This window comes from Cibotium barometz, chromosome 13 (assembly GCF_041138505.1).
Source record: "Cibotium barometz isolate CiBa-2024 chromosome 13, ASM4113850v1, whole genome shotgun sequence".
In the NCBI taxonomy this organism is placed as follows: domain Eukaryota; kingdom Viridiplantae; phylum Streptophyta; class Polypodiopsida; order Cyatheales; family Cibotiaceae; genus Cibotium; species Cibotium barometz.
Window position 1 is genome coordinate 16643603 of NC_141058.1, and position 24571 is coordinate 16668173.

The 24571-nt window shown below is 43.7% G+C and overlaps 1 protein-coding gene across 5 annotated transcripts in view; it reads right to left on the reverse strand.

Moving 5' to 3' along the window:
* The window catches only part of LOC147632423 (uncharacterized), a 46857-nt gene that overhangs the window by 19067 nt on the left and 3219 nt on the right, over nt 1-24571 (reverse strand). For all 5 annotated transcript variants that reach the window (XM_086807240.1, XM_086807241.1, XM_086807238.1 and 2 more), the window contains 3 exons: nt 18706-18781; nt 18418-18490; nt 10679-10931 (listed from right to left, as the gene is read on the reverse strand). In XM_086807240.1, coding sequence (XP_086663366.1) covers nt 10679-10931; nt 18418-18490; nt 18706-18769 — 390 coding nt within the window. In that variant the 5' untranslated portion in view covers nt 18770-18781. The remainder of the gene's footprint in view (nt 1-10678; nt 10932-18417; nt 18491-18705; nt 18782-24571) is intronic.

Sequence of the window (24571 nt, forward strand, 5' to 3'; positions counted from 1 at the left end):
TCATTTTAGACCAAGTCGTGGATTGGCCGACCTATGTCCATGCCGACCCTGGGTACTATATATAGACTAGTTTGCCAACCTTAGTTTATCATCAAGTTCATTGTGTTCAAGCACCCTTGTAAGCAAGACATCCTCTATCCATAGTCTTTCTAGATCGCCATCAAAGCTCCTTACCCTGATCACACAGATGACGGACAACCATTAGTTTGCAAGCACTAATATTGCTTACTCTCCAGTTCTTTCTACAATTCACTGCTTTATATTGTGTTGATCCTACTTCTATTTTCTTACATCCTCCTCTTCTATGACATTGAGAAAGAGAGAGATATATATTTTTATGTCTACGAAAGACCCAAAGGGCCTATGAGACCAAAAGTAATATGTGTGATCTCTAAAAGGAAGAAGACTAGCTACCCAAAGAACATGACCCATGTACTATATTAGTCTTTCATGTAGAATGTAATAACGCAACCAGCCATGTCGTGTCCTCATTCAATAATAGTACCGTACTCCATGACAGAGCGTAGGTGTGTGATGAAGTCCACCTCCTATGGTCCATGTCTTCATAGTATGTCTGTTGGGGTAAAGGCGTTATGCCCACCCTTATAGTGTGTACAAGCCCATAAGTTATAGTACATAGTACACTTAGTACTTTTAATGTACTAAGTGCACTATGTGTACTAGTGCAATATACATGTGTGATAGGGGAGTCACACACTTATGCCTCATGAGTTGACTTATCCCCACAACTCTCTCTCTCTCTCCCCCTTGTTCTTCTCTGTGTATGTCTCACACATGACCTAACCCATACTCTCCCATCAACTGGTATCAGAGCTTTGGTCACCAGGTTCTCCTCCCTCTTCTGCTCTGCTGGCCGCCCCCCCCTTTTGATTCCTGGTCGCCCTGCTGATTCCTGGTCGCCCTGCTCCTTGCAGCACAAAAGGGGCTGGCCAACCAGCTGCCCACGCAGCCAGCCCACGTGGCTGCCCAACCATTTACTAGGCGAACATACGCTAGGCGATCGAAGGCTGGCGTGCGTTGAGCCATTGGCGAAGGCAGCAGCACAAGGCGAGCGAACTTAAGCGAACGCCAAAGCAGCATAGCGGGGCGTCCATCGAGTACTAGTCTTAGTACTAGGCGAAACAGGCGGCATCGCAACAACTGGAGCCCGTCGACGTGTATGCGGCGCTAGGCGAAACATGACGAAGGCACTTCAGCGTGGAGCGAAGAAGCGCTAGGCGAAACTGAAGCGAAAGCGTCGAGCGTGAGTAGCGAGCCGAAACACAGCCAGGAGAGATAGTGATGTTATTTTTCTCTTCTGCAGTCGTCTCTCACCGCCAAGAATCTTGAGAGAGTGGGAGCCAGAGAAACCCACGCCTGTCTTCAATCGACGAGACTGCCCAGAAGTTGCACTATCGCTTAGACTGGCACCAATACAATCTCAGAAGAAAGCACCAGCATTAGAAGTGCCCCCCCACCTGCACAGAAGCCTGACGAGCAGCAGCATCAACAGCAAAATCGACGCCCTCCTTTCCTGCAACAAAAATCAGAAATTACAAGGTATTTGCCTCAATTTTTTTTTGGGATTTGCAATTGAGCAAGTACAATCAACAATTGAGCAGGTACAGGTGCCCAATTGCTCAATTTTTGAGCAAAATTGGCAAAATTGGGTGACATTGGTCACAATCAGGATAAATTTGCAGGAAATTGGTCTGGTCAAATCAGGATCAATTTGCAGGAAATTGGATGTCGAAATTTGGGGCTTTTGATGTAATTGTGCAATTAAGCACTCATACATGCTGTATGATGTGAGAAATCGCACATTTGGGCAAAATTGCAGCAAATTGCAGTGCAAATCAAGGGGCTTTTGTGCCGATTGAGTTGATTTGCATGCAGTCGATCGCATTTGATGCTGTGGATAATGTGCTGATGCCTTACAAGCACTCAATGTGCCTGTAAATCAAGGGGCTTTCATGTATTTGATGTATATGTGGCCAGGGGGAAGCATCGTGAACACTCTGGATGCCTTCATGTGCGTCAATGTACCATGTATGATCAGCAATTGATCTTAAATCAAGGGGCTTTTCAAGTTCGTATGCTTGTTGAGCTTGGCAAAGCAGCAGGCAAGACATTTATGCCTTGAATCCTCAAAAATCAGCTTGCAGTCAAGGGGCTTTTGCCCAATTTCTGTTCGGAACTGTTGTATGCAGTGTTCGGGACTGTAAAAGTCTGATTTTCACTCATTTGGACAGCCAAGAGAGCATTTATTGCTACTGTACCTGCTGGTACAGATTTGGCACAGCTTTGTGCATGTTTTGGCATGGCTGTACACTGTTTTGAGTGACCAAAAGGTTCAATTTCAGCTGCTGAACTTGCCGGTACAGGTTTGGTACATCATTGGTGAGCACTTGGTACTGCTGTACAGTACTTTGGAAGGGCAAAAGAGCACATTTAAGGTGCTGTCCAAAATCTGCAGCAACCAGATTTTGGTGTTTTCATCACAAAAAGTGGGAGAAAAGTTGCATTCTTGCTTCCGCAGTGGTAGATAAAGCTTGGGAGAACAACAGTGAGCACTTTGTGTGCTTTTGGTGCAGTGTTTGCACATTTTGCAGGGAGTCAGGCATTGACAGGTTGCATTTTGCTATGGCAACCACAGGTGAGAGCTCTTCATTGCTTCACATCAAGAAGCTTGAAGGCTCGCATAATTATGATATTTGGCAAACCCAGTGCTACAATGTGTTGCTCCAGAAAAAGCAGCACAAGCCTATCAAAGAAAGGGGTGTAATGCCCGCTTCTCTTACGGCTGAAGAGTGGGAAGATATGGATGAGCTGGCAAGATCTACTATCATGTTGTCTGTGTCAGACTCATTACTTTTCAGCATTCGTGAAGAGAAGACAGCTTGGGGAATGTGGCAGAGATTGCAGGACTTGTATGCCCAACAAAGTGCCTCAAGCAAAGTGTATTGGTTGAAGAAACTCATAGGCCTTCAGATGAAGGAAGGGGCATCTATGACAGCCCATCTAAATGAGTTTAATGGTATTGTCAGCCAGGTCATTAATCAAAAGTTGGCGATGGACGATGAGTTCAAAGCCACTTTTCTCTTATGCACTTTGCCAGAGAGTTGGGACACATTCAGGACAGCCACTAGCAATTCGCATGCTATGCTGTCATATGCAGATGTTGAGGGTGCTCTTCTTCAAGAAGAGATGAACAGGAAAAACAACTCTGTTGGAAAGTCCAATGCAATGAATGCACGTGGGAGATCCCAGCAAAGGGGAAAAAGCCAAGAAAGGGGAAGGAGCAAGTCTCGCTCCAAAAAGGATTTGGAATGCCATTATTGTGGCAAGAAGGGACACATTAAAAAGCAATGCTACAAATGGAAAAATGATCAAAAGGAAAAGGGAAAAGGCAAAGACAAAGGCAAGGATGAAGCCAAAGATGTAAAGCCGAAGGGCAAAAGTGGAGTCAAGATTGAAGAAATCAATGTGTCACATGCAGGTGGCAGTGAGGATGAGGTCCTCTTTACGTCTTCACTTGATGCCCATTCACTTCTTACAGGTGGTCATGGTATGCACTCATGGATCATTGATTCAGGTGCCTCCTTTCATGTCACAGGTTGCAGAGACTTGTTTGTCAGGTATACTGCTGGCAATGAAGGAGTGGTTTATTTGGGTGATAACCATGCATGCAAGATACTTGGCAGAGGTGATGTGAGGCTTGTGTTTTCAGATGGCTCACAGCTTATGCTCCATGATGTCAGGCATGTGCCTGAGATCAAGAAGAATCTGCTTTCTACTGGACAGCTTGATGATGCTGATTATGTTACCACATTTGGTAGTGGAAAGTGGAAGATTAGTAAGGGCTCACTGGTTGTTGCCAGAGGCTCTAAGGTGGACACTCTTTACTTTATGCATGCAGGTGTTTGTCACCATGCTAATGTAAATGCAACCGAGCTGTCGGAAATCTCTATGTGGCATAGCCGGTTGGGACACATGAGTGTCAAGGGAATGGAGCAATTGTCTCGTTTGGGTTACTTGCCTTCTCTAAAGTTTTCAAGTTTTCAGTTTTGTGAGCATTGTATATATGGTAGGCAACTACAGTGCCCCCACAAGAAAGCTCTTGGACAGAAAGATGCTCAGTTAGAGCTTGTGCATACAGATGTATGTGAGATGCCTCAGCTTTCTTTGGGAGGGGCAAAATATTTTGTGTCTTTCATTGATGATGCCACATGCAAGGTGTGGGTCTATCCTCTTCGTTTGAAGAGTGATACATTCTCAGTGTTTCAGAAGTTTGTTGCTCATGTTGAGAATCAAACTGGCAAAACACTGAAAGCTTTGCGTTCCGACAATGGTGGAGAGTATATGTCCAAACAGTTTCATGACTTTTGTGATGCTAAAGGCATCAAGAGGGAGCTCTCTACTCCTTATGATCCTCCACAAAACGGGACAGCAGAGAGGATGAACAGGACCATTCAGGAGAAGGTTGGTTCTATGTTGTCACATGCTGCATTACCTCATGGTTTTTGGGCTGAAGCTGTTATGACAGCCGTTCACCTTATAAACAGGTCACCTAACACGAGGCTTGGTGGGAAAGTGCCAGAAGAGGTATGGACAGGGAAGCCTCCGTCATACAAGCACTTGAGAGTGTTTGGTTGCGTTGCGTACGTGCACATACGCAGGGAAATGCGCACCAAACTTGATCCGAAGTCTCACAAATGCATATTCCTAGGATATGGTGACAGAGGTGAAATGGGGTATAGACTTTGGGATCCCATGAATAGAAAGATTATACGCAGCAATGATGTCATTTTTGATCAAACATGCATGTATAAGGAGCCTGCAAGGCAACAGGAGCCTGGTAGAGTCATCTTTGATGATGATGGACATCATGGACAACAACAAAGGGCTGTAAATCAGCCATTACAGCAGGAAAACCAGCCCTTAAATGGTGCTGAAAATGGTCCAAATGGACAGCCAGACATGGCAGAAGATATCCCTATGGATATACCACAGTTAGATGAGATACCGGGCATGATATTTCAGCCTTATGGCATGGAACAGGAGCCACCAATGGGTGATATGCAGGCTGGACAGCAACCTGCAAATGATGGTCATTGGGTACGGAGGTCCACTAGACCCTCCAGAGTCCCTGACAGGTTTGTTCCAGGGGTTGACTACTTGATGCTCACTGACTGTGGGGAGCCCTCATGTTATAAAGAGGCTTTACAGAGGGCAGACAAAGCTCTATGGGAGCGTGCCATGAAGTCAGAGATGGATTCTCTGCATAAAAATGGAACTTGGAAGTTGGTGCATTTGCCTGCAGGCAAGAAGGTTTTGCCATGCAAGTGGGTATACAGGCTCAAAGTTGCACCAGATGCAAAGCCAAGATACAAAGCCAGGTTAGTGGCTAAGGGCTTCAAGCAAGAATATGGTGTGGACTTTGATGAGATCTTCTCTCCAGTGGTCAAAATGACCACACTTAGAGCTGTGTTAGCTTTGGTTGTGCATGATGATCTGGACTTGATTCAGATGGATGTGAAGACTGCTTTTCTTTACGGTGATCTCCATGAGGAGATATATATGCAGCAGCCAGAGGGTTATGCAATGAGTGGAAAGGAGAAGCTTGTATGCAAGCTGAAAAAGAGTCTTTATGGGCTCAAACAAGCACCAAGAGAATGGTATCATAAATTTGATACATTCATGAAATCTCAAAAATTCAGGAGAAGTGACATAGATCACTGCTTGTACACCAAGAAAGCTTTGGATGGCAGTCTATTGATCCTCATCTTGTATGTTGATGATATGTTGATTGCCGGGAAATCTCGTAAAGAGACGGATGCCTTGAAGCAGAGGCTGCATCAAACCTTTGATATGAAGGATTTGGGTGATGCAAATCACATCTTGGGTATGCGGATACTTCGGGACAGAAATCAGCATGTGTTGTATTTGTCTCAGAAGGAATATATTGGCAAAGTTTTGCAGAGGTTCAATATGGACGGGGGGAAGAAAGCTACTACTCCTTTGCCTCCATATGTGAAACTCAGTGCTATGGACAGCCCACAGTCGGATAGTGGCAGGGCTGATATGGCCAAGATTCCGTATGCTTCAGCTTGTGGCAGTCTCATGTATGCCATGGTTGCTACTAGGCCGGACATTGCATTTGCAGTGGGAGTGGTTTCTAGATACATGGCCAACCCTGGCAAGAAGCATTGGGAAGCAGTGAAAGGTGTCATGAGATACCTGAAGGGCACACAGGATATGTGCATATGCTTTGGCAAACACGATGCATTAGTGCATGGTTACACGGATTCGGATTATGCCGGTCATCCAGATAACCGGAAGTCTACTACCGGTTGTGTTTACATTCACAGGAGGTGCTGTGTCATGGATATCCAGGATGCAGAAGTGCACTGCCTTATCTACTACAGAGGCCGAGTATATTGCAGCCACAGAGGCTTGCAAGGAGGCATTATGGCTATCTCGGTTAGTGGTTGATTTGGGCTATACAGGGGATATTCCATTGTTGCATTGTGACAGTCAGAGTGCCATCCAGTTGGCAAAGAATCCTGTCTTTCATGCAAAGACGAAGCATGTGGATGTGAAGTATCACTTCATCAGAGAGGTGATAGAGAACAAGCAAATTCAGCTTGTTAAGATTCATACGGATGACAACCCGGCTGATCTGTTGACAAAGAGTTTGCCTCCGGAGCGGTTTGCTCATTGCAGACACTTGATGGGCATTGGATGAGGCCAGTTTCAGCCTTGATATGGCCTTGTATATTATCATGTACATGCTGTTTTTCTTTTCCTTTACTTAAGGGCACTTTGCCTTTAAGTGGGAGGTTGTTGGGGTAAAGGCGTTATGCCCACCCTTATAGTGTGTACAAGCCCATAAGTTATAGTACATAGTACACTTAGTACTTTTAATGTACTAAGTGCACTATGTGTACTAGTGCAATATACATGTGTGATAGGGGAGTCACACACTTATGCCTCATGAGTTGACTTATCCCCACAACTCTCTCTCTCTCTCCCCCTTGTTCTTCTCTGTGTATGTCTCACACATGACCTAACCCATACTCTCCCATCAATGTCTATTAAAATGAGGAGGTTATGATCATCTCTCGAGTCCCTAAAGGGACATTTTTGGGGATGAACCATTTGCATGGGAGCATGGGCCAAGAGATGGCATAATCATTCATTTGATGTATATGTATAGCATGTAGGTGTAATTGGGTCTTCTAATGGAAGTACCACAATTGCATGGAATCCCTGACTTGCTTGAGGCCTAGACATGATGGTATTTACCTTATAATTCCAAGGATCGTGACTACCCGTATATACCAAGGGTATAACTGTAGCTCTTTATTGGCAGTATATAAGAGTAAATCTAAGACTTGAAATTATAAGCATAAATGCTATCCAGATGATGAATTCGAATGTGGTTGATATGATTTTAAATTCTGGTTGAGAACTCATGAGTTGATTTGGATTCTGATTGAAAAATAATGATTCCTGAATTTTGATTGAAATGCAAAAATTGGGTCTTTTAAATCAGGCATCTGAACATGCTCTTGCATGGCTTTTAACCTTAGTATTAAGGTTATAAACACATTATACATCATTAAAAGCTATGCAGCCTGACTATGAAAATGAAGATTTAAAGGTCTACATCAGCTTCAAAGATAGAAGGCACCACCTATATGCTCACATCAACTAGTTTCATGGAGGAAATGGAGTCGTATGCATCTAAGTGAAGGAATGCATGAGCATGGGCTGCCTGCGTATCGCCTTGCAGGTGCCTTGTGCTGGCTGACTTGTTGTAACATGCAGAAGCTCTAGGAGTCTTCCTTTTAGCCCTAAACACTAGTGGTCTTTTAGCCCTAAACACTACTGGCAACATGCTGATGCAAAACGCAGATATAGAGAGAGAATAGAGAGAGAGAGAGAGAGAGAGAGAGAGATGCTGGAAATTAAGGTATCTTCATATAGTACAAAAAGGTACTCTTACACAGCCCTAGGCTGCCTTCATCTAAAAGGTGAACAACACCCAGAACTGTCCCCCTATGGGACTCCTAGAGACCCAATCCCTAGAGGATTGAATAAATTGAAAGAGGAGCTTCTTGGCCTATTATTAGGCCTTTATTTTGCTTGGGGAACTGGCCGACTAACAGTCGGCCAGCAGTCCTGGCTTTTCCATTCATAAAACGCAGCACTGCCCTGCCTCAATTTGGTCCAGCCGCCAACCTTCTGTAAGTAGCCGACAGCACCATCTTCTCCAAGCCTTCCTTTTCCTCCAAGTCCATACTGCCAATAGCATTCTGTGCTCCTAAATTCTGGTTCTAACTGTCTTTTTCTGGTTGCCTTCCTCTGGACTAGCCCTGAGAATGTACATGGCATTCATCATGCACGACATCCCCCTCTGCTAAACTTGATGACGGGATTCCAACCTGCTCTTAGATGACTGTCATCATCCCAAATCTTTTCCCGAAGTCCCTCTGTCATCCATCCATCCCTGACAACCCTTTTCTCTGAAAGCCCGGCCTGTTCTCCAAACTACTCTGTCTCATACTAAGATCTATGCATCTGTTCCATCTAGTCCACAATCCATTCTTGCCCTGACTCTGAACACCGTCTTGGTCTTCATTCCTGAGAAATGAGTCTGGCACTCTCACATCACCCTTAGAGGATTAACCTCCCTTGGGACCGTTGCCCGAGAACCTATCTGGCTCACAAGACTGCCATCCCCTTTGGCTTTGTGGAAAACCACCAACAAACCTCTTGGAAGCTCTTCCCGATTCTGTGTTCCTTGCCTTGGGCTTCGTATCCGTGTACTTTCTTGTACCTTGGACTTGTACACCATCATATGGGACTAAATCAGTGTTTAGCTTTGCTGAGCCTGATGCTCTGATACCAATGTAACACGCGGAAGCTCTGGGAGTCTTCTTTCAGCCCTAAATACTACTGGCAACATGCTGATGCAAAATGCAGATATAGAGAGAGAGTAGAGAGAGAGAGAGAGATGCTGGAAATTCAGGTATCTTCATATAGTACAAAAAGGTACTCTTACACAGCCCTAGGCTGCCTTCATCTAAAAGGTGAACAACACCTAGAACTGTCCCCCTATGGGACTCCTAGAGACCCAATCCCTAGAGGATTGAATGAATTGAAAGAGGAGCTTCGTGGCCTATTTATAGGCCTTTATTTTGCTTGGGGAACTGGCCGACCAACAGTCGGCCAGCAGTCCTAGCTTTTCCATTCATAAAACGCAGCGCTGCCCTAGATTTGACCCAGCCGCCTCAATTTGGTCCAATCGCCCACCTTCTGTAAGCAGCCGACAGCACCATCTTCTCCAAGCTTTCCTTTTCCTCCAAGTCCATACTGCCAATAGCATTCTGTGCTCCTAAATTCTGGTTCTAACTGTTTTTTTCTGGTTGCCTTCCTCTGGACTAGCCCTGAGAAGGTACATGGCATTGATCATGCACATGACACTTGCTGATTATGAAGATCCTCTCCAAATCATCTATATAAGTTGAGCTTCCTTCATTGTTTATTATCACTTCTCCTCTCCTTTGGTGAGACGCTAATATTCAGCTTGTTTCTAGTCCATACATGGCGCTGGCCTAAACATCTTTGCTAATGTTTGATGTGAATTCTCCTCCTCGATCTATTCGAAACTTCTTCAAGTTCTTTCATGTCTCGTTCTCTACCAAGTGATACCATATTTTGAATTTTCCAAAAGATTCAACCTTATCCCGAAGAAAACACACCCACATCTTTCTACTAAAGTCATCGATCAGTAACCTAAAATAGGAAGAGCCACACAATGTCGAGCTTGGCATTTTACCACAGAGATATGCAGATACAAGCTCTAGAGGAGCCTTTGCATGATTCTTGCTTTCTTGTGGAAATACATGACAATGTTGCTTGCCCATTATATAAGCTTCACACGCATCTGGTATCTCTAAAAATGTTGGTAGATATGCCACAATCCCACAATCCCAGACCTTTGCATCTCTTTTAAGACTACAAAGCTCAAGTGCCCAAATCTCTCATGTCATAGCTTGCTTGTACCGACATCGGCTCGGGCTATAAAGCCGACAACTCATACAAGTTGTTGCGCAGGATTCCTCTCTCAATGAGATTGCCTATGACATCTTCGATGACTCCACCAGCCTTATTGAAGACTCAACTCTCAAGATTTTGAATTCTTGTCTGATTCCTCGTCTCATACTAGTTCTTTAGAACTTGCCATGCTTCAGAAGCTGTGGTAATAAGCTAAATCAGCTCTCTTTACTAGGGCTCAAAATGCAAATGTAACCCCTTTTCGATACTCTCAACCTCTGACGATGGGATGGATTGTATGTTCACATCTTGTTCGGCTATTTAGAAAAGCTTGAATTGGCCCCTCCTCCCATTGTTTATCGTGTGCAAAGCCAATCACCGATGGAGAGATTAGAGTCACATCACTTGCTAGCATAGTTAAAAGCATAAATATGCTGGTATGAAAAGAAAAAATGCAACACACTTTTTCACGACTGCAAGAAAGAATTGTGATTGTAAAAGTAACAGATTCATGGATAACAAGAAAACCTGAAATAATTCAGTTTTTCCCCAAAACAAAGCAAGCATAGCTAATGTATAGATCCACATGTAGTAAAATCACCTACATACTGACCTCTGCCGGCCACCATAATCCATCATTACGTTTTCCCCATATCAATGAGCCTAGACTGAATACATTCAGACTGGGTTTTCCATTTGCAGGCTGCAACACCTCAGAATTTGCATTTTCCCATCTTTTTGCCCCTCCGTCTTTGCGAGCAGTGCGATTCCTTTTCCAGCTACCTGGGATGTTAGCAGGTAACTTTGATGCCACCGTTGTTGCAAGCAGGCCCCTTCCTTCTGTTTCATCAAACAATCTGGTACCTCTGCACATAAGAATGAAAAATTCAGCACCACCTGCAGTGGAAATCCTGCATTTAATGCAGGGGAAATAAAAAGCTTTTATCAATTTAAGTGGTCACCAAACCCAATAACTATTTGCATTCCATACGGTTCAATGCTTTGTCAGCTTCCAAAGGTGTTCTTTCTAATCCCTTGCAACATGCACTTTGGAATCTATCATCATGAACATACAAACTCCATATGCTTCATACTAAACTTGAGCATTGTATGCTTTTAAACTTTCAAAAATCTAAACTAGAAAACTTGTTGACATGCCTTCTCTAGAAGTAAGACCGGTTGGCAAATCAACATCTAGGAAAAGATCCTCAAAATCTGATGGTGGTTCGCAAGAGGGATTGCTGTTGTTTTTTGAGGTTCTCACTACACCAAATACCACAGTGCAAGGTTATTTCGCATTTAAAAAAACAAAGCCTAGCTTACACCATAAATCAAAAACATTGTATTTCAGATCAACTAGATAATGTGATACTCTCTTCATTGTTATGGCTGCTCTGAGCAGTTTAGTTTGAATGAAACTTTTTTTTTGTGGGAGGGTGGGGGGGGGGGGGTGGTTGGGGTTGGGGTTGGGGTTGGGGTTGGGGTTGGGGGGGCACTCGTCAAATTGTTAAAAATAGGTAGTCCTCACCCCCATAAAAGCATTACTTATCCCCTAGACAATTGGATATACCTTGTGCTACTCTGGGATCTTTATGAATTTTCTTATAAAGTCCTTGAAGAGTGTACATATCAAGGTTGCCCTTGCAATCTTTAGAGGCAAAGCACTACCTCATGATGCTTAATGGAAAGTACCCGCTCAAATGCCTCAAGCTCAACCACGAGCTAGAGATCTAAAGGCGTCTAGGGACATGGCTCACATCTGCAGTAAGCCTTGGCATCCATACCACCAAAACACATACCACAAGTGTCATTGCACGGAGTAGTCTCCGCTAGGCCATGAGTCTAGGACTAGGATGTGCTCCCCCTTGAATTGACCCCAATAATTGCCTTTAGAGTCCTCCTATTAAGATGGAGCTATAATTAGCCATTGCCTCTAATATCCACTAGACCTCCCCTCATAGTCATAGGGAATGGGCATTTTTAGACTCCGGAATGTTGGGGATGGCAACATCTTCCCGTTCCCATTCATGTCACATGTCACTCTATAGTCACAGGGAATGGCCATTCTCAATCTTTTCCGTCCCCGTTCCCCATCCCCATTTCGCATCACATGTGACTATGCCTCCCCTTTGGATGCCCCATCCCTACACCCTAGTTAACGCAGCCCAAGGTTAGATATGTTGACCAACCTGGGATGTAACATGCTTTCTCCCTTAAAACCATTGATGTCCTCAACAATGAATTCCGCGAAGCAACTCTTTAATCTCTGCACACTCTTCCAAGCAGCCTCGTCTTCAGACCGTCCCTTCCAATTGTTCAGATACTTGTAAACGGTATTGTATTTTCTTCCCATCTAATACGCTGATCTAGAACCACCTTAAATTCCAAAGAAACAAATCTGGTCATATTCTTAAGCCTAACAATTTTTTCCAGTGAAACAACCTCTTCACTCTCAAACCACACATATTGGGTGGATCTTGATTCTTAAAGGTAGTGTTAACGAATAGGCTACATCACTTATCTTCTTTGTTGAAGATAACTTATAATTTTACTACCTTGAGTCCTTTGGGACTTTACGGTAAGCTCACATACCCTCGTGTAAGACTCTCCAAGTTCTTCTCTAGGTCGAGTAAAATTGGACTTGGTCCAAAGCACTCTCCACACTTTCCCTTGCAATCTTAAGTATGTCTTGCAAGAAATTCCACATTGATTGTAATTTAACTCCACTTAGTCCTATGGTTAAAGACGACTTAAGTTGATAACCGTAAACAAGCTAAAACTAGTGTCTAAATGCTAGCCACTAATATATACTCTGTATGTAAAAGATGCAATTCCCACTCAAATTATCTTCCCCTAACGTAAGTCCTCAACATATCCTTCTGTTAGCAGTCATCTCCTGTCTGTATATTCACACCAAGGCCTCTGTTATGGGTGTGCCCGCCTGATTTAGGTGTTTTCCCATTTTTCCCCTCTCTCCATATTTTTCCCCATTTTATTCTGATGTGGGAGGCTGTCCTGTGGCTCTTGGCTGATTTAGGTGTGGTGGCCAACTGGTTCTACTGCTCCCCGTCCCTCTCTATATGCTGGCCGACTAATGGTCGAGCAAGTCGTGAGCTTTATGGCGACTGCTTTTTGGGCTGGCCGACTGGCTCATAGGGGCCAGTTTTTCTGCAGTGCACTTGCTCTTGTGTTTTCAGATTCTGTCATCATCTCCGCTACATATCCTGACACACCTTCATGGTCTAGTCAAACTATCTCAAATCGGCCACAGCCTTAAACATATGCCACTTAATCCACATAACTATAAAAGAGAGAAGTGCAAAACTAACACCGCAGAGGCCAGAATGGGCCACCCGCGCCCCCCCCCCCCCCCCCCCCCCTCGGAGTATTTGACTACCCAAGGAGAAATATAACATGTACAAGTTTTGAGGGCCTTACTTTCCCCATGGGAGATGCCGGATTATCCATATACAACCATCATTGGACCATACACATAGGCTATTATCAAAAGAACCCCCTAAATACCATGAATGTATGTAAACCACCTCTTCCCATGAGGATACTGATCTTCCCCATCACCACGGGTCTTCAAGATGCCATATGTGAGAAAAACTCAACTGAAGCAAATAATATACCATATACATCACCATGAACAATTCGGGCAGCACCTTGGGCAACCAAAACAGGTCAGGGCAGCACCAATAGAGCTGGTACAGTAGCTACAGAATCTGAAACAGTAGGTACAGCCCTCCACTCAGCCGGTAGAGCATGTACAATGGCTGGTACATAGGTATAGTATGTGAAAACAGCACGTACAGAATCTGAAAACAGCAGACCACTCAGCCAGTACAACAAGTACAATGGCTGCTACAGCAGGTACTGAATCTGAAAACAGCAGGTACATCCCTCCAACTCAGCCGGTACAACAATAACTTGGGCTGGTACAACAAGTACAATGGTTGGTACAACAAGTATAGTGGCTCGTATGGTAGGTACAAGGACTAGTGCAACTGGTACAGCAAGTACAAGGGCTGGTACAACAAGTACAATGGCTGGACATCATAATAAAATGATTAAATACCCTTGCCTTGAGTATTTCTTCGCAATGGAAGCCTCCAAAACAATCCCCAACAGCCGGTATCCTTCATGGGCAGCCTGTGAGAGAGAGAGAGAGAGAGAGTAGCCATTATTAGGGCAACATGTAACGGTGGTAGAGACTAGTGTGCAGCAAGAGAGCCTCCCAAATGAACAGAGAGGGCTCCAATTTATAGATTTGGGGCTCCCATGAGTGAAAATGGAAAGAGAAGGTTATGATGACAAGTGGAGAGCTACACAACAACTGAAGTGAAGTGCAAGGCCACTTCTCACTTTGGTCCACTTTCTTGCCACATGTCCCAATCTAAGAGATGGGTCCTTCCATAACTTTATCTCTAAAAGAATCCCAACTTGTAACCCATTTGTCATAGGTACTTTGGCAACTCTTGGAATTTGCTCAATTCCAACAGTAATGACGCAAACAGAATTTCCATCGGAGTCGGTCCAAAAATAGCAACTCTCCTAAATTTTAGGAGTGTGATCCTCTGTATTCGAGGATAATCCCCCATTCCCAAAGCTTGTACTTTCCAAATATTGAGACGTTCTCCAAACCCCTTTCATACTGAAAAATGTCTAGGCTAGTGATATCGTCCCTCCTAGTCCATGGTAATTCAACCACAAATCCATAGACACACTGCCACTTATTTTCAGGGATCTTAGGTGGATGTAGCGTACCACCAACTCGTAGCCTCTTTGTTTTAAATTGGCATCACATTCGTGTATAAAGGATTTCATAAGCCGCCAATAGAATAGCCGATTAACCAAAGCTAAGTAAGATTCTCTCTATGCTCAGGTGCCCTTCACTAGGTGCATCATGGCACTCATACAAGAGTTTGTTTTGGGCATCCACAGTACTAAGGCACACAAGCCTTCCCATGCTTAAATAATAGTCCACCTCAAATGGAATATTGAGTTAATAACTTCCTCTCTACAGTACTCATCACAGTATCCGGACCCATGGTGCAAGGCTTATTCACCAGGAAAAGAAGAACTTGATTGTCTACAAAGAAAACGAATTTAGTTGCCAAAAGATAATGATGAAACTTTTTGACTGTATAGACCATGGCCAATCCTTCTCTTTCGTGGCGGTGTAATTTCATTTTGCTTTGTTTAATTAGTAACTAGCAAAGCTACTGGGGAAGTCCATGTTATGTTCTCCGAGTTGAGCCAATATATAACCAGTTGCGAAAGCTGAAGCATCTATATGGACATGAAATATTATTTCCCAATTGGGGGATCTTAAAATAGGAGCGCTTTCCAATGCCTTCTTGAGGGTTTATCCTCATGGCCGGCATTACATAAGTCGTACGCTTGGTCATCCCATATATCTTTTACATGAAGTGCTTAGCGCGGTTACATAAAAATGAGTTACATGAAGCATAACCACGCTTGAAAATAATGTTAACCAATGTGGTTAACATATCCCCCTCCCTAATTCAAGTCCGTCCTCAGAGCTAGCAAGTAGAATCGGCGGTAGTAGATGGAATATGCCGGGACGAACTCGTACCACGATTTCGAATAAGGAGGGGATTTGTTAAAGGCCTTGTAGCTCGCCCAGAAGGCCGTCTCCATCATATCTTCAAATGTCTGGAGTCGCCAAACTGGCATCCATTGGATGCGCTCGTAGTAGCCTAAGAGCTACTTCAAGGTGGAGCCTTTGTTAAGGTTGAAGGATTAATTCAAAGTGCGCGAGGAGCCTTGTGGTACTCCATCCAGACATATTTTCACAAAGAAAGTACTATTGACTTGTGAAATTCTCCTGAGAGCATCTGCAACCCAATTGGTTACCTCTTTTCGATGACGGATCTCCAAATGAAACTTCTTCCCATTTGGCTTTTCGATCCTCATATCAAGCTGACTACACACATATTTCACTTAGTGTAGTCATATTTTCACAAAGAAAGTGCTATTGACTTGTGAAATTCTCCTGAGAGCATCTGCAACCCAATTGATTACCTCTTTTCGGTGACGGATCTCCAAATGATACTTCTTCCCATTTGGCCTTTCGATCCTCATATCAGGCTAACTACACACATATTTCACTTAGTGTAGTCATATTTTCACAAAGAAAGTGCTATTGACTTGTGAAATTCTCCTGAGAGCATCTGCAACCCAATTGATTACCTCTTTTCGGTGACGGATCTCCAAATGATACTTCTTCCCATTTGGCCTTTCGATCCTCATATCAGGCTAACTACACACATATTTCACTGTGTAGTCATATTTTCACAAAGAAAGTACTATTGACTTGTGAAATTCTCCTGAAAGCATTTGCAACCCAATTGGTTACCTCTTTTCGGTGATAGATCTCCAAATGAAACTTCTTCCCATTTGGCCTTTCGATCCTCATATTAGCGTTACTATACACATATTTCACTGTGCCGTAATCTATCCATGCAACAAACTTGGCACCATACAAATAGTATTTCCACATACAAAACGCATAAACCTTCCTCAAAAAATGTTATAGACATCCTTCCTACAACAAGATTGCACATAATATTAAATCTTACTCATATCCACTTTGAAACTAATATAGAGATAACTAGTTTCTGCAATGCTCTAAAACATCGATCTAGTTTCTCATTCCAAACCACCAGAGAATTTATCTTGCCTTTCTCTCTTCTCACCCCCTTTAGAAGTTGTGTTGAAGGGATTGCAATACTGGCAAAGACATCAATGAATTTTCCAAAAAAAAAAAAAACCTGGTGAAACCTTTTAGGTTTCACATGTCTTGCCATTCCAAGGACATGTCTCGCCATTCCAAGGACATGTCTCAAGAACTTTCTTTGATCTTATCTAGGCCTATTCTCACAGCATTAACCATAATGATGTATACAATAGTTTTTGTTTAAAGAAATTACATGTTGATTCCTTCGCGTACAATTTCTTGTCTTGAATCTCCAAGACACTCTTGTTATTTCAATAATCTATAGATAAGTATATCATCTAGGAAAACTAATGTCCCTTTTCCCAAATACACACGAAAAAAGATGTTCATTATTTGCTAGAAAGTTGTTGGAGTCTTGCTTTAGCCTAAGGATAAAACCAAAAACTCGTAGTAGCCATACCAACCGCGTTCAAAATGAAGTCTTAGATAGATCCTAAGGTTTAATCCTTAATTGATGGTATCTACAATAGACTTCTCTTTAGTCCCAAAATGTGAGCCAGACCTAGACCTGGTCTCAACCTTACTCATTGACAAGTGCCATCAGATGGGGCAAACAGATTGGTATCTGCACAAGCTACAAGGAGGCTATTTTCTTTTCTTTTTTTTTTACCACAGCATTTTGGCAGCTTTTCATAATTGGTCTTCTCTATCTACACACAACATAACCAATGCTTGTGGCATAAATTCACCACTTGCTTTATAGTACGAGGGTGCATTTGTCCTCTCTAGTCTCAAGTGTGTGATAGAGGAATCTTGTTAGGGCTCTTTTTCCCTGCTTCTTGTGCCCGTATCTTCTATGATTTAGGTTGTATTTTCTTGATGCACGTTGGGAAGAGAGACAAGGTTGGATTAGAAGGGTGTTGACAACGCTATGATCTTTAACCAAAACATGTGTATATTAAAGAAGGGGAAAAGAAGGAAAGGCAGGAGGTGCAAGGTGATGGCAGACTTGTAACAGTGGCTGAAAAATGCAGGATAGGATAGAAGGCAGAAAACAAAGGAGAAACACACCAAGGGCAGCTGGGATAGCGCAAATTGTTTTTTGTTTTTTTGGGCCGCAAAAGAGGGGGGGGGGGTGTGGTTAGGTTAGTAAAGGGGCCCTTAGCAAAGGGTAAAAGCAAGGTACAGGTGCACTCCAGAGCTCAAATTCACTCGTCCCAATCGTGAAATCATCTGCCTGCTTAACCAAGTCTTTTCTATCTTCTATGAATAGTGTTGCCTCCATTCCATGCATAGACGACTCTGCCACACTCGCACAGGCAGCCTCACAAATGCACATAGGAGAAATCACTAGTGTCCAGACACACATGACTACAATTAACTTGCCCTCATTCATTTGATATCAAGGCTATAAGACTAAGCCATGCGACAAGCATCCAGCTTCGAGCGCACACAAGAACAAACAGCTCTATCTTGGAGTTAAAACATTTAGCTCTATCAGAACATAACAAGCTGAAGGTGCAAACTCACACAACCCCATGCCTCTCAATAAAAACAGAAAAAAGTTTTGAAGGGAAGGAGTGGATAAAGCGTACTAATATAAACTAAAAATCAAAGATTTCTTAAGCTAAAAATCCAGAACATACCGTGCTCTTTGTTTCGGAAAATCGTCTCCCAGCCTTCTTTTTGTTGCTTCAGAAGACCTCTTCCGTGAGTTATCTACAGAAAACGGCAGTCTCATTATTGGCACCGTAAGGTTGAAAAGCATAGATACATGACATGCCAAAACACTTCATCACTAAGACCTCTACCTCTGTAAGCTCACGCATGATGTAAGCAAGCATACAAAATATAGATAAGATCACAACTTCAAACGGCTTCAGCACAAAGCCTGGATGTTCCAGTACTATTGAAGAAGCTTGTCTGAAGCTTACCACAATGCCTTAAAACGTCATTGCCACTGCTCTCTTTTTTTGAAATCCCAACCTTAGACAGCATCTCTCAATAAGCCTACAAACAAAAGAAGAAATTGAGATTGCAGCTTCAAGCAAATCATACCTATGTATATGCATAGGCACCAGGCCTATAAACTCGTATAGGAAGAATGAAAGAAAGTTCTATGAAGGTCTACAAACAACCAAAGGATCTACGAGACTGAAAGCATTACAATATATCCATGAAGTGACTGAATTATGGAAAAACATAAAAACCAACTAGAGCTGAAAGCAAAAACAGTCATGTGAATATCAATGATACAGTAATACAATATGATGGGATCAATGTGGATCCTCAGTATAACTGGCTGCATAGAGGCTCCCTTGGATGAACTTCATCCCTTGGAGTGCTCCATAAAAGCTTTCCGGGGCAGCCCCAACTGGCTACCCACTCTCATGAAACCCTCCCCTTGGGTTTGCCTGACACCAACCAGCTTCTCGGGGTCTTGACACATGCTGAGTTACTCTCCTTGGACCTGCGCACTTCTTCTGGGACACCAACAGCACTTAGCATAGCACTTCTTCTGGGACACCAACAGCACTTAGCATAGTTGAGCCTGATGCTTTGATACCACTGTGACTTGCGGAAGCTCTGGTAGTCTTCTTTCAGCCCTACGCACTGCATAGGAACTCTTGATGCAAGAACAATCAACATAGACAGAGAAGAGAGAGAGAGAGAGAGGGAGAGAGAGAGAGAGAGAGAGAGAGAGAGAGAGAGAGATGATTGTGAATTCAGTAGATTCATATGGTACAAAAATGGTTCGCCACCGATTGCTGATGACACACACTGAATGGGCATATCTAGTGAGTGCTAAGCACCAGTTGCCACATGTCGTCCTCAGCTCATACAGGTGTCGCTGTTGGAAGATGGTTCACCCATGGCCATACCCACACTCATTCAAGAAAATTTATTTGGTGCATTAGGAAGCTTGACAATAGTCATGGGATATTGAGTGTATTTGACAAATTTGTTGTATTTCGGTATTTAAGCATTAGATGTAGATGGTCACTTTGATGATTCACTGGAATCATCAAAGTGGAATCTACTAGTTGCAAGCAAGTACTCCAAGTAGGCATGTGGGGGAGATTCTCTAGGCTATATTCTAGCACACCGAATGGAGAGATGACATCACTGATTATGTGATCTTGGCTTGTATCTTTGGCCTATTTAAGAGGCTTTTCTTATCAATGGAAATTGTGTGCGTTTATGCTACTACTACTCTTTCTCATCGTGTGATTAAAGTATATCATTATGATTATGTTTAACACCATGATCATCGTCATCTTGAATCCTCCATAGTTCAAGCCTCGGAGTCTTGTTCTGACCTAACCTATAGTGGTATCAGAGCCACAGTTGCGACTGCTAGAAGTTTTTGGCGAACCCAAAAATCATGTACAAGAGAGGCAAAGGCATGTGCATCTAGCTTTGATCCACCCATTTGATCTTGCTAGATGTGATTGCTGGAATAGTAATAGGATCCATTGATGGGAAATGATGAAGTGATACTGATAACCAACCTGTGTGTTTGCATTATGGATTGATGATGATATCTTGGCCGTGTTTTGAACTCAATGGTGGTGGTATCTTGACAACGCTAGCCGGAGAGAATAGCCTTGGTATTGGAGGTGCAAGGGGTATGTTTGAAGGAGGCAACCCGGCATATGAACTAGTGCTGGCATTGCTAGTGTGTGTGCTTTGCGTAGTGGCTTTACATTGGGCATGGGAACAAGGGCCAACACTCAAAAAAGGTTAAAGTTTAGTTGCAATGTACCGCGGGGCTCCAGATGAGCGGCTGTCTGGCCCGCTCCTCATCACAAGTGGGAGGTCTCTGAGAAAGCCCCGGTCTCAGCAGCTCCCAAGCTCGCAGGATGCTCAAGGCAAATCTGTCCTCCCATCCTCTACTGAGGCCTGTCCTCCTCATCTCTATGAAGATCCACCGTATCTCTGGTGCCCAAGTGCCCCCTGCTGGGGGAGCTCTAGCCTGCACCCGCTGAAAAAGAAGCTCCTTCCAAGGCTCGGCGCCTGGAAGTAGCCCCCGAACAATAAACTTCCCCAACAAGGCTCTACTCTGATCAGCTGGATCTATAATGCCCAAGCCCCCCTGGGCCAGCGGAAGAGTAATAACTGCCCAAGCAACCTTAGCCCAGGCCGACTGACCATCCCGCCCAGACCAAAGAAAGTTCCTGATCAGCCTCTGTACCTGGCTGATGCAAGAGCTCGAGAAGATCCAGCAAGACGTGATGTACCACATAGTCGCTAAAAGCACCTGATTTGTCACCACCACCCTCCCAGCCAAGGATAGCCGAGCTGTACTCCAATATAAAAGCTTCTTCCGAATGCTCAGAAGAAGCGGGGCGATCTGCTGCTCAGGTGACAAATCAAGTCCAATCAGGCATCCCAGATACTGCACTGCTGTGCCAGGAGGAATCCATCTAAAACCCGGGTCTGGGCTCCATGTCGGAGCGGGAGCGCTACTGATCCAAAAAGCCACTGTCTTGTGCCAATTGATCAATGCTCCCGAAGCCACACCAAAAACCTGTAGCGACTGCTCTGCCCTCTGTAGATTGGCCTCCTGGCCATGCAGAAACAATCCCGTGTCATCAGCAAACTCAGAATCGAGCAGGTCCTCACCCCGGACTGGGAGCTAGAGTCCTCTCAAACCAACCTCCTCTGCTGTCAGATACATGCTCATAGCCTCTGCAAAGAAGAGAAAGAGGAACGGGGTGAGAGGGCATCCCTGACGGACACTCGAGAGGAAGCTTCATTGTGCATGATTACAATCGGGCTTGGGAAGAGCCGTTCATTCTATTAGTGGTGAGTTTGTGTCTGTGAAGAGATTGTTGCATCTATTGAAGACCTTGGTGTGATCGTGGGGGTGGAGAAACTATCGCAACTTGAGGAAAAAGGTTTTCCACAATGATATACTACATGATTGCATTGATGAGGCCATATGTTGGTAGTGCCTTGGCAAGCTTGTACCTGTCACTCTAAATTGAAAAAGTGTATAGGACTCCCAACTTTTGGATTCTATTGTGCAAAGTGACACGAGAGTACTTCCTTGCTCCCCTCATTTGATCATGATTGTCTAGATTGTTGGATTTTCAAGCTTGATGTAAATGATGAGAATTAATGAGACATGCATCACTCATCATGTAAATTTATAGCATGTGCACATTTGCATAGTTTTTTTTCCCTTGTCTTTAAAACCTAGGTAATCTTCAATGTAATCAAGTCTTTCATGGTTTAGCTTGTCAATGTTTACTTTTGCTCATGATGATGTAGAGGTGTTGCTATTATGTGTTGGTCCCTTGCGAGCTCAAGGGTGGTGCCCTCTTGCTTCCGGTGGTGCTAGTTGCTCGCTTTGTGTGTTGGTTTGATGATCAACGGTGTGGAGTGAGCTATGGAGAGGTAGCCTTTCGCTCTACCCAAAATCCTCACAACGCATCTCTACTATAGTGATGGAGAGAGAAGAGGCAGCCGTGCTCTACAACGTTATCGATCAACTCAACCAATTTCACCTATGGCTTCCCAGAATCCTGCACATACGACTGGCTCCATGGTAGACTCCTTTTGTGAGGTTCCGTCAACCATCAACACGTGTTTCCATCGTCGTCGAATTGAGCTCACCACCGACCAATGACAAAAGTTGTGCCACCGACTTGCTTTCTTCTTTGACTGTGCAATGAAGTTGATGGCCTCCTTATCTTGCCTGCACTGATATTTCTCTCTCTGCAACGTACAAGGTCACCGACTCACCACTGATGCCACAACCGCTTGCTATGTCTTCTACCCGCAAACTGGTAGCTATGGCATCTTCAAATGCTAATGTTTCTCTATTGTGATGACGCCAGCCGTCTGATGCTCTGATCGCCTAGCCGTAGCCACCACTGGCCTATCAACCAGAGTATTCCGCCTCTCTTCTTCACCACTCAATGAGCTCATCATTTAATTTTCAGGATTTTAAAAATTATAAGGTTTAAACCTTTGCCTCTTCAAACATCCTTTAAGGGGTTGTTCATATGCCACCAAAAAAAAAAAGGAGTTTGATTTTCCTTTGAGGCCTCTATTTTCAGGTTTACAAAACAGTGAGCAAATCTCATTTAGCAAGAATTGATGATTGAAGCAAAATGCCATTTTCTTGTCAATCAACAGGCATCCCTCATATCCTCATCCTCTGTGGTGTCTGGGTTGGGCCGGAGGACCGATCAAGTGATGAACTCCATAAGATCATAAGTCTCCAAGATTGCTTCCACCATGACTTTCCAGATGTCGTAGTTTGTACCATCCAACTTGGCATCTGAAGGATAAGTCACGAGAGTGGGTATATAAACCGCTCGGGGTTGGATGAGTGCCATGATGTACCTCCTGTGAAAAACACAGCCACCAAAACAGCCCAAGAGCTGCTCTCTACACTTGTAGGGAGGGTGGGCGGAAAAGAAAGAGAGTGGAAAGGAGAAAAAAATGCAAAAAACGCAGATTTGTCCCTCCGGAGAAGAAAACGCAAGTTTGAAACACTATGGACAGCCACCAAGTGCGTGAAAATGCAGAAAATCAGCATCAATCAGCCTCCAATCAGCGATTCCAGGTCTAGACGTCTCTAGGCTCTTATACCATGTCAGATGGCAAAGGAAAGATGTAGATGACTGACAAAAACGCTGAAGCTCCAAGAGAGAGATGAGAGAAAACAGCAAAACGTTGATGCACTAATCTGAAGAAAAGAGTGGATACAACCAGCAAGGAGTGGAATGGGGAATGCCTGAGCATAGAAATGGCTCCCATAAACACGAGAAAAGTCACCAACACCAACAGCTGATGATATATGCTAACATGACCTTCACTAGCACAAGCACCGCTCTTTTCTTTGCTAACATGACCTTCACCGCTCTTTTCTTTGCTCTCGCCTCTCAACACATTGGGCGACACCACCTGTCTCACAAAACCAAACTGTCGAGTGCGAAGCTGCCTATTGATAAGGTTGTACTAACCTTATACTTTATTAAAAGCCACATCTCGTCGTATCTCATAGCTATGCCTGATTAAGTGCTTGCCCGCACCATCTTGGAATCCATCGTCGACCTCTGTTGCACCCAAAAGCTGTTGCCTGCGGAATTTGTGCATCACCAAGCTAAGCACCTAGCTTAATTATTTTCTACAACAAGCAAACAAGTGAACAACGATTTGCAGACACACATCAGAAGCAAAGCAAAGCAAAATTAGACATCAACAAATCAACACATCAAGTCAAATCAGGAAAGTAAATTATGGGGCTTATCAATTTTTTTTGCAAATCTTGCTTATCACAGCATTAAACCCTAATTTTTCAACATTTTTCAAAATTGAGGGCACATATCAAGCATTAGTGTTGCTACGGCTCCCTATGGTATCATTTCCAAAAAGCCTTTATTATTTAGAAAACCCTATTTTTTGGACACTCTAATCTTTTCAAGGGATGAAGTGAAAAGGTCTTATCCATGTTTTTTATGTAATGATTCAACCTCTGAGCCACCAAATGAATACCAAGGAGGAGTGTTGATATATGTGGTGCCACAAAGCACAAGTGTGTTTCCCTATGTGTTCTTTCGCTATGTGTGTAAAAGGACTCTTCAGTCCAAGTTGTATGTTGTGTGTAACCTAATTCCTTGTGTGTCTACCCCCCAAGTGGAACCCATAGCCTATCTGCTCATCTCTTTCAATACCATCATTCTCAATGGCAAGAATCTTCCGAAATCCTTTTGGGCTTAGGTAGTCAAAAACTCATAGTTGTAATGTCACATGCGCGGAAGCTCGCTGTCTTCTTTGAGCCCT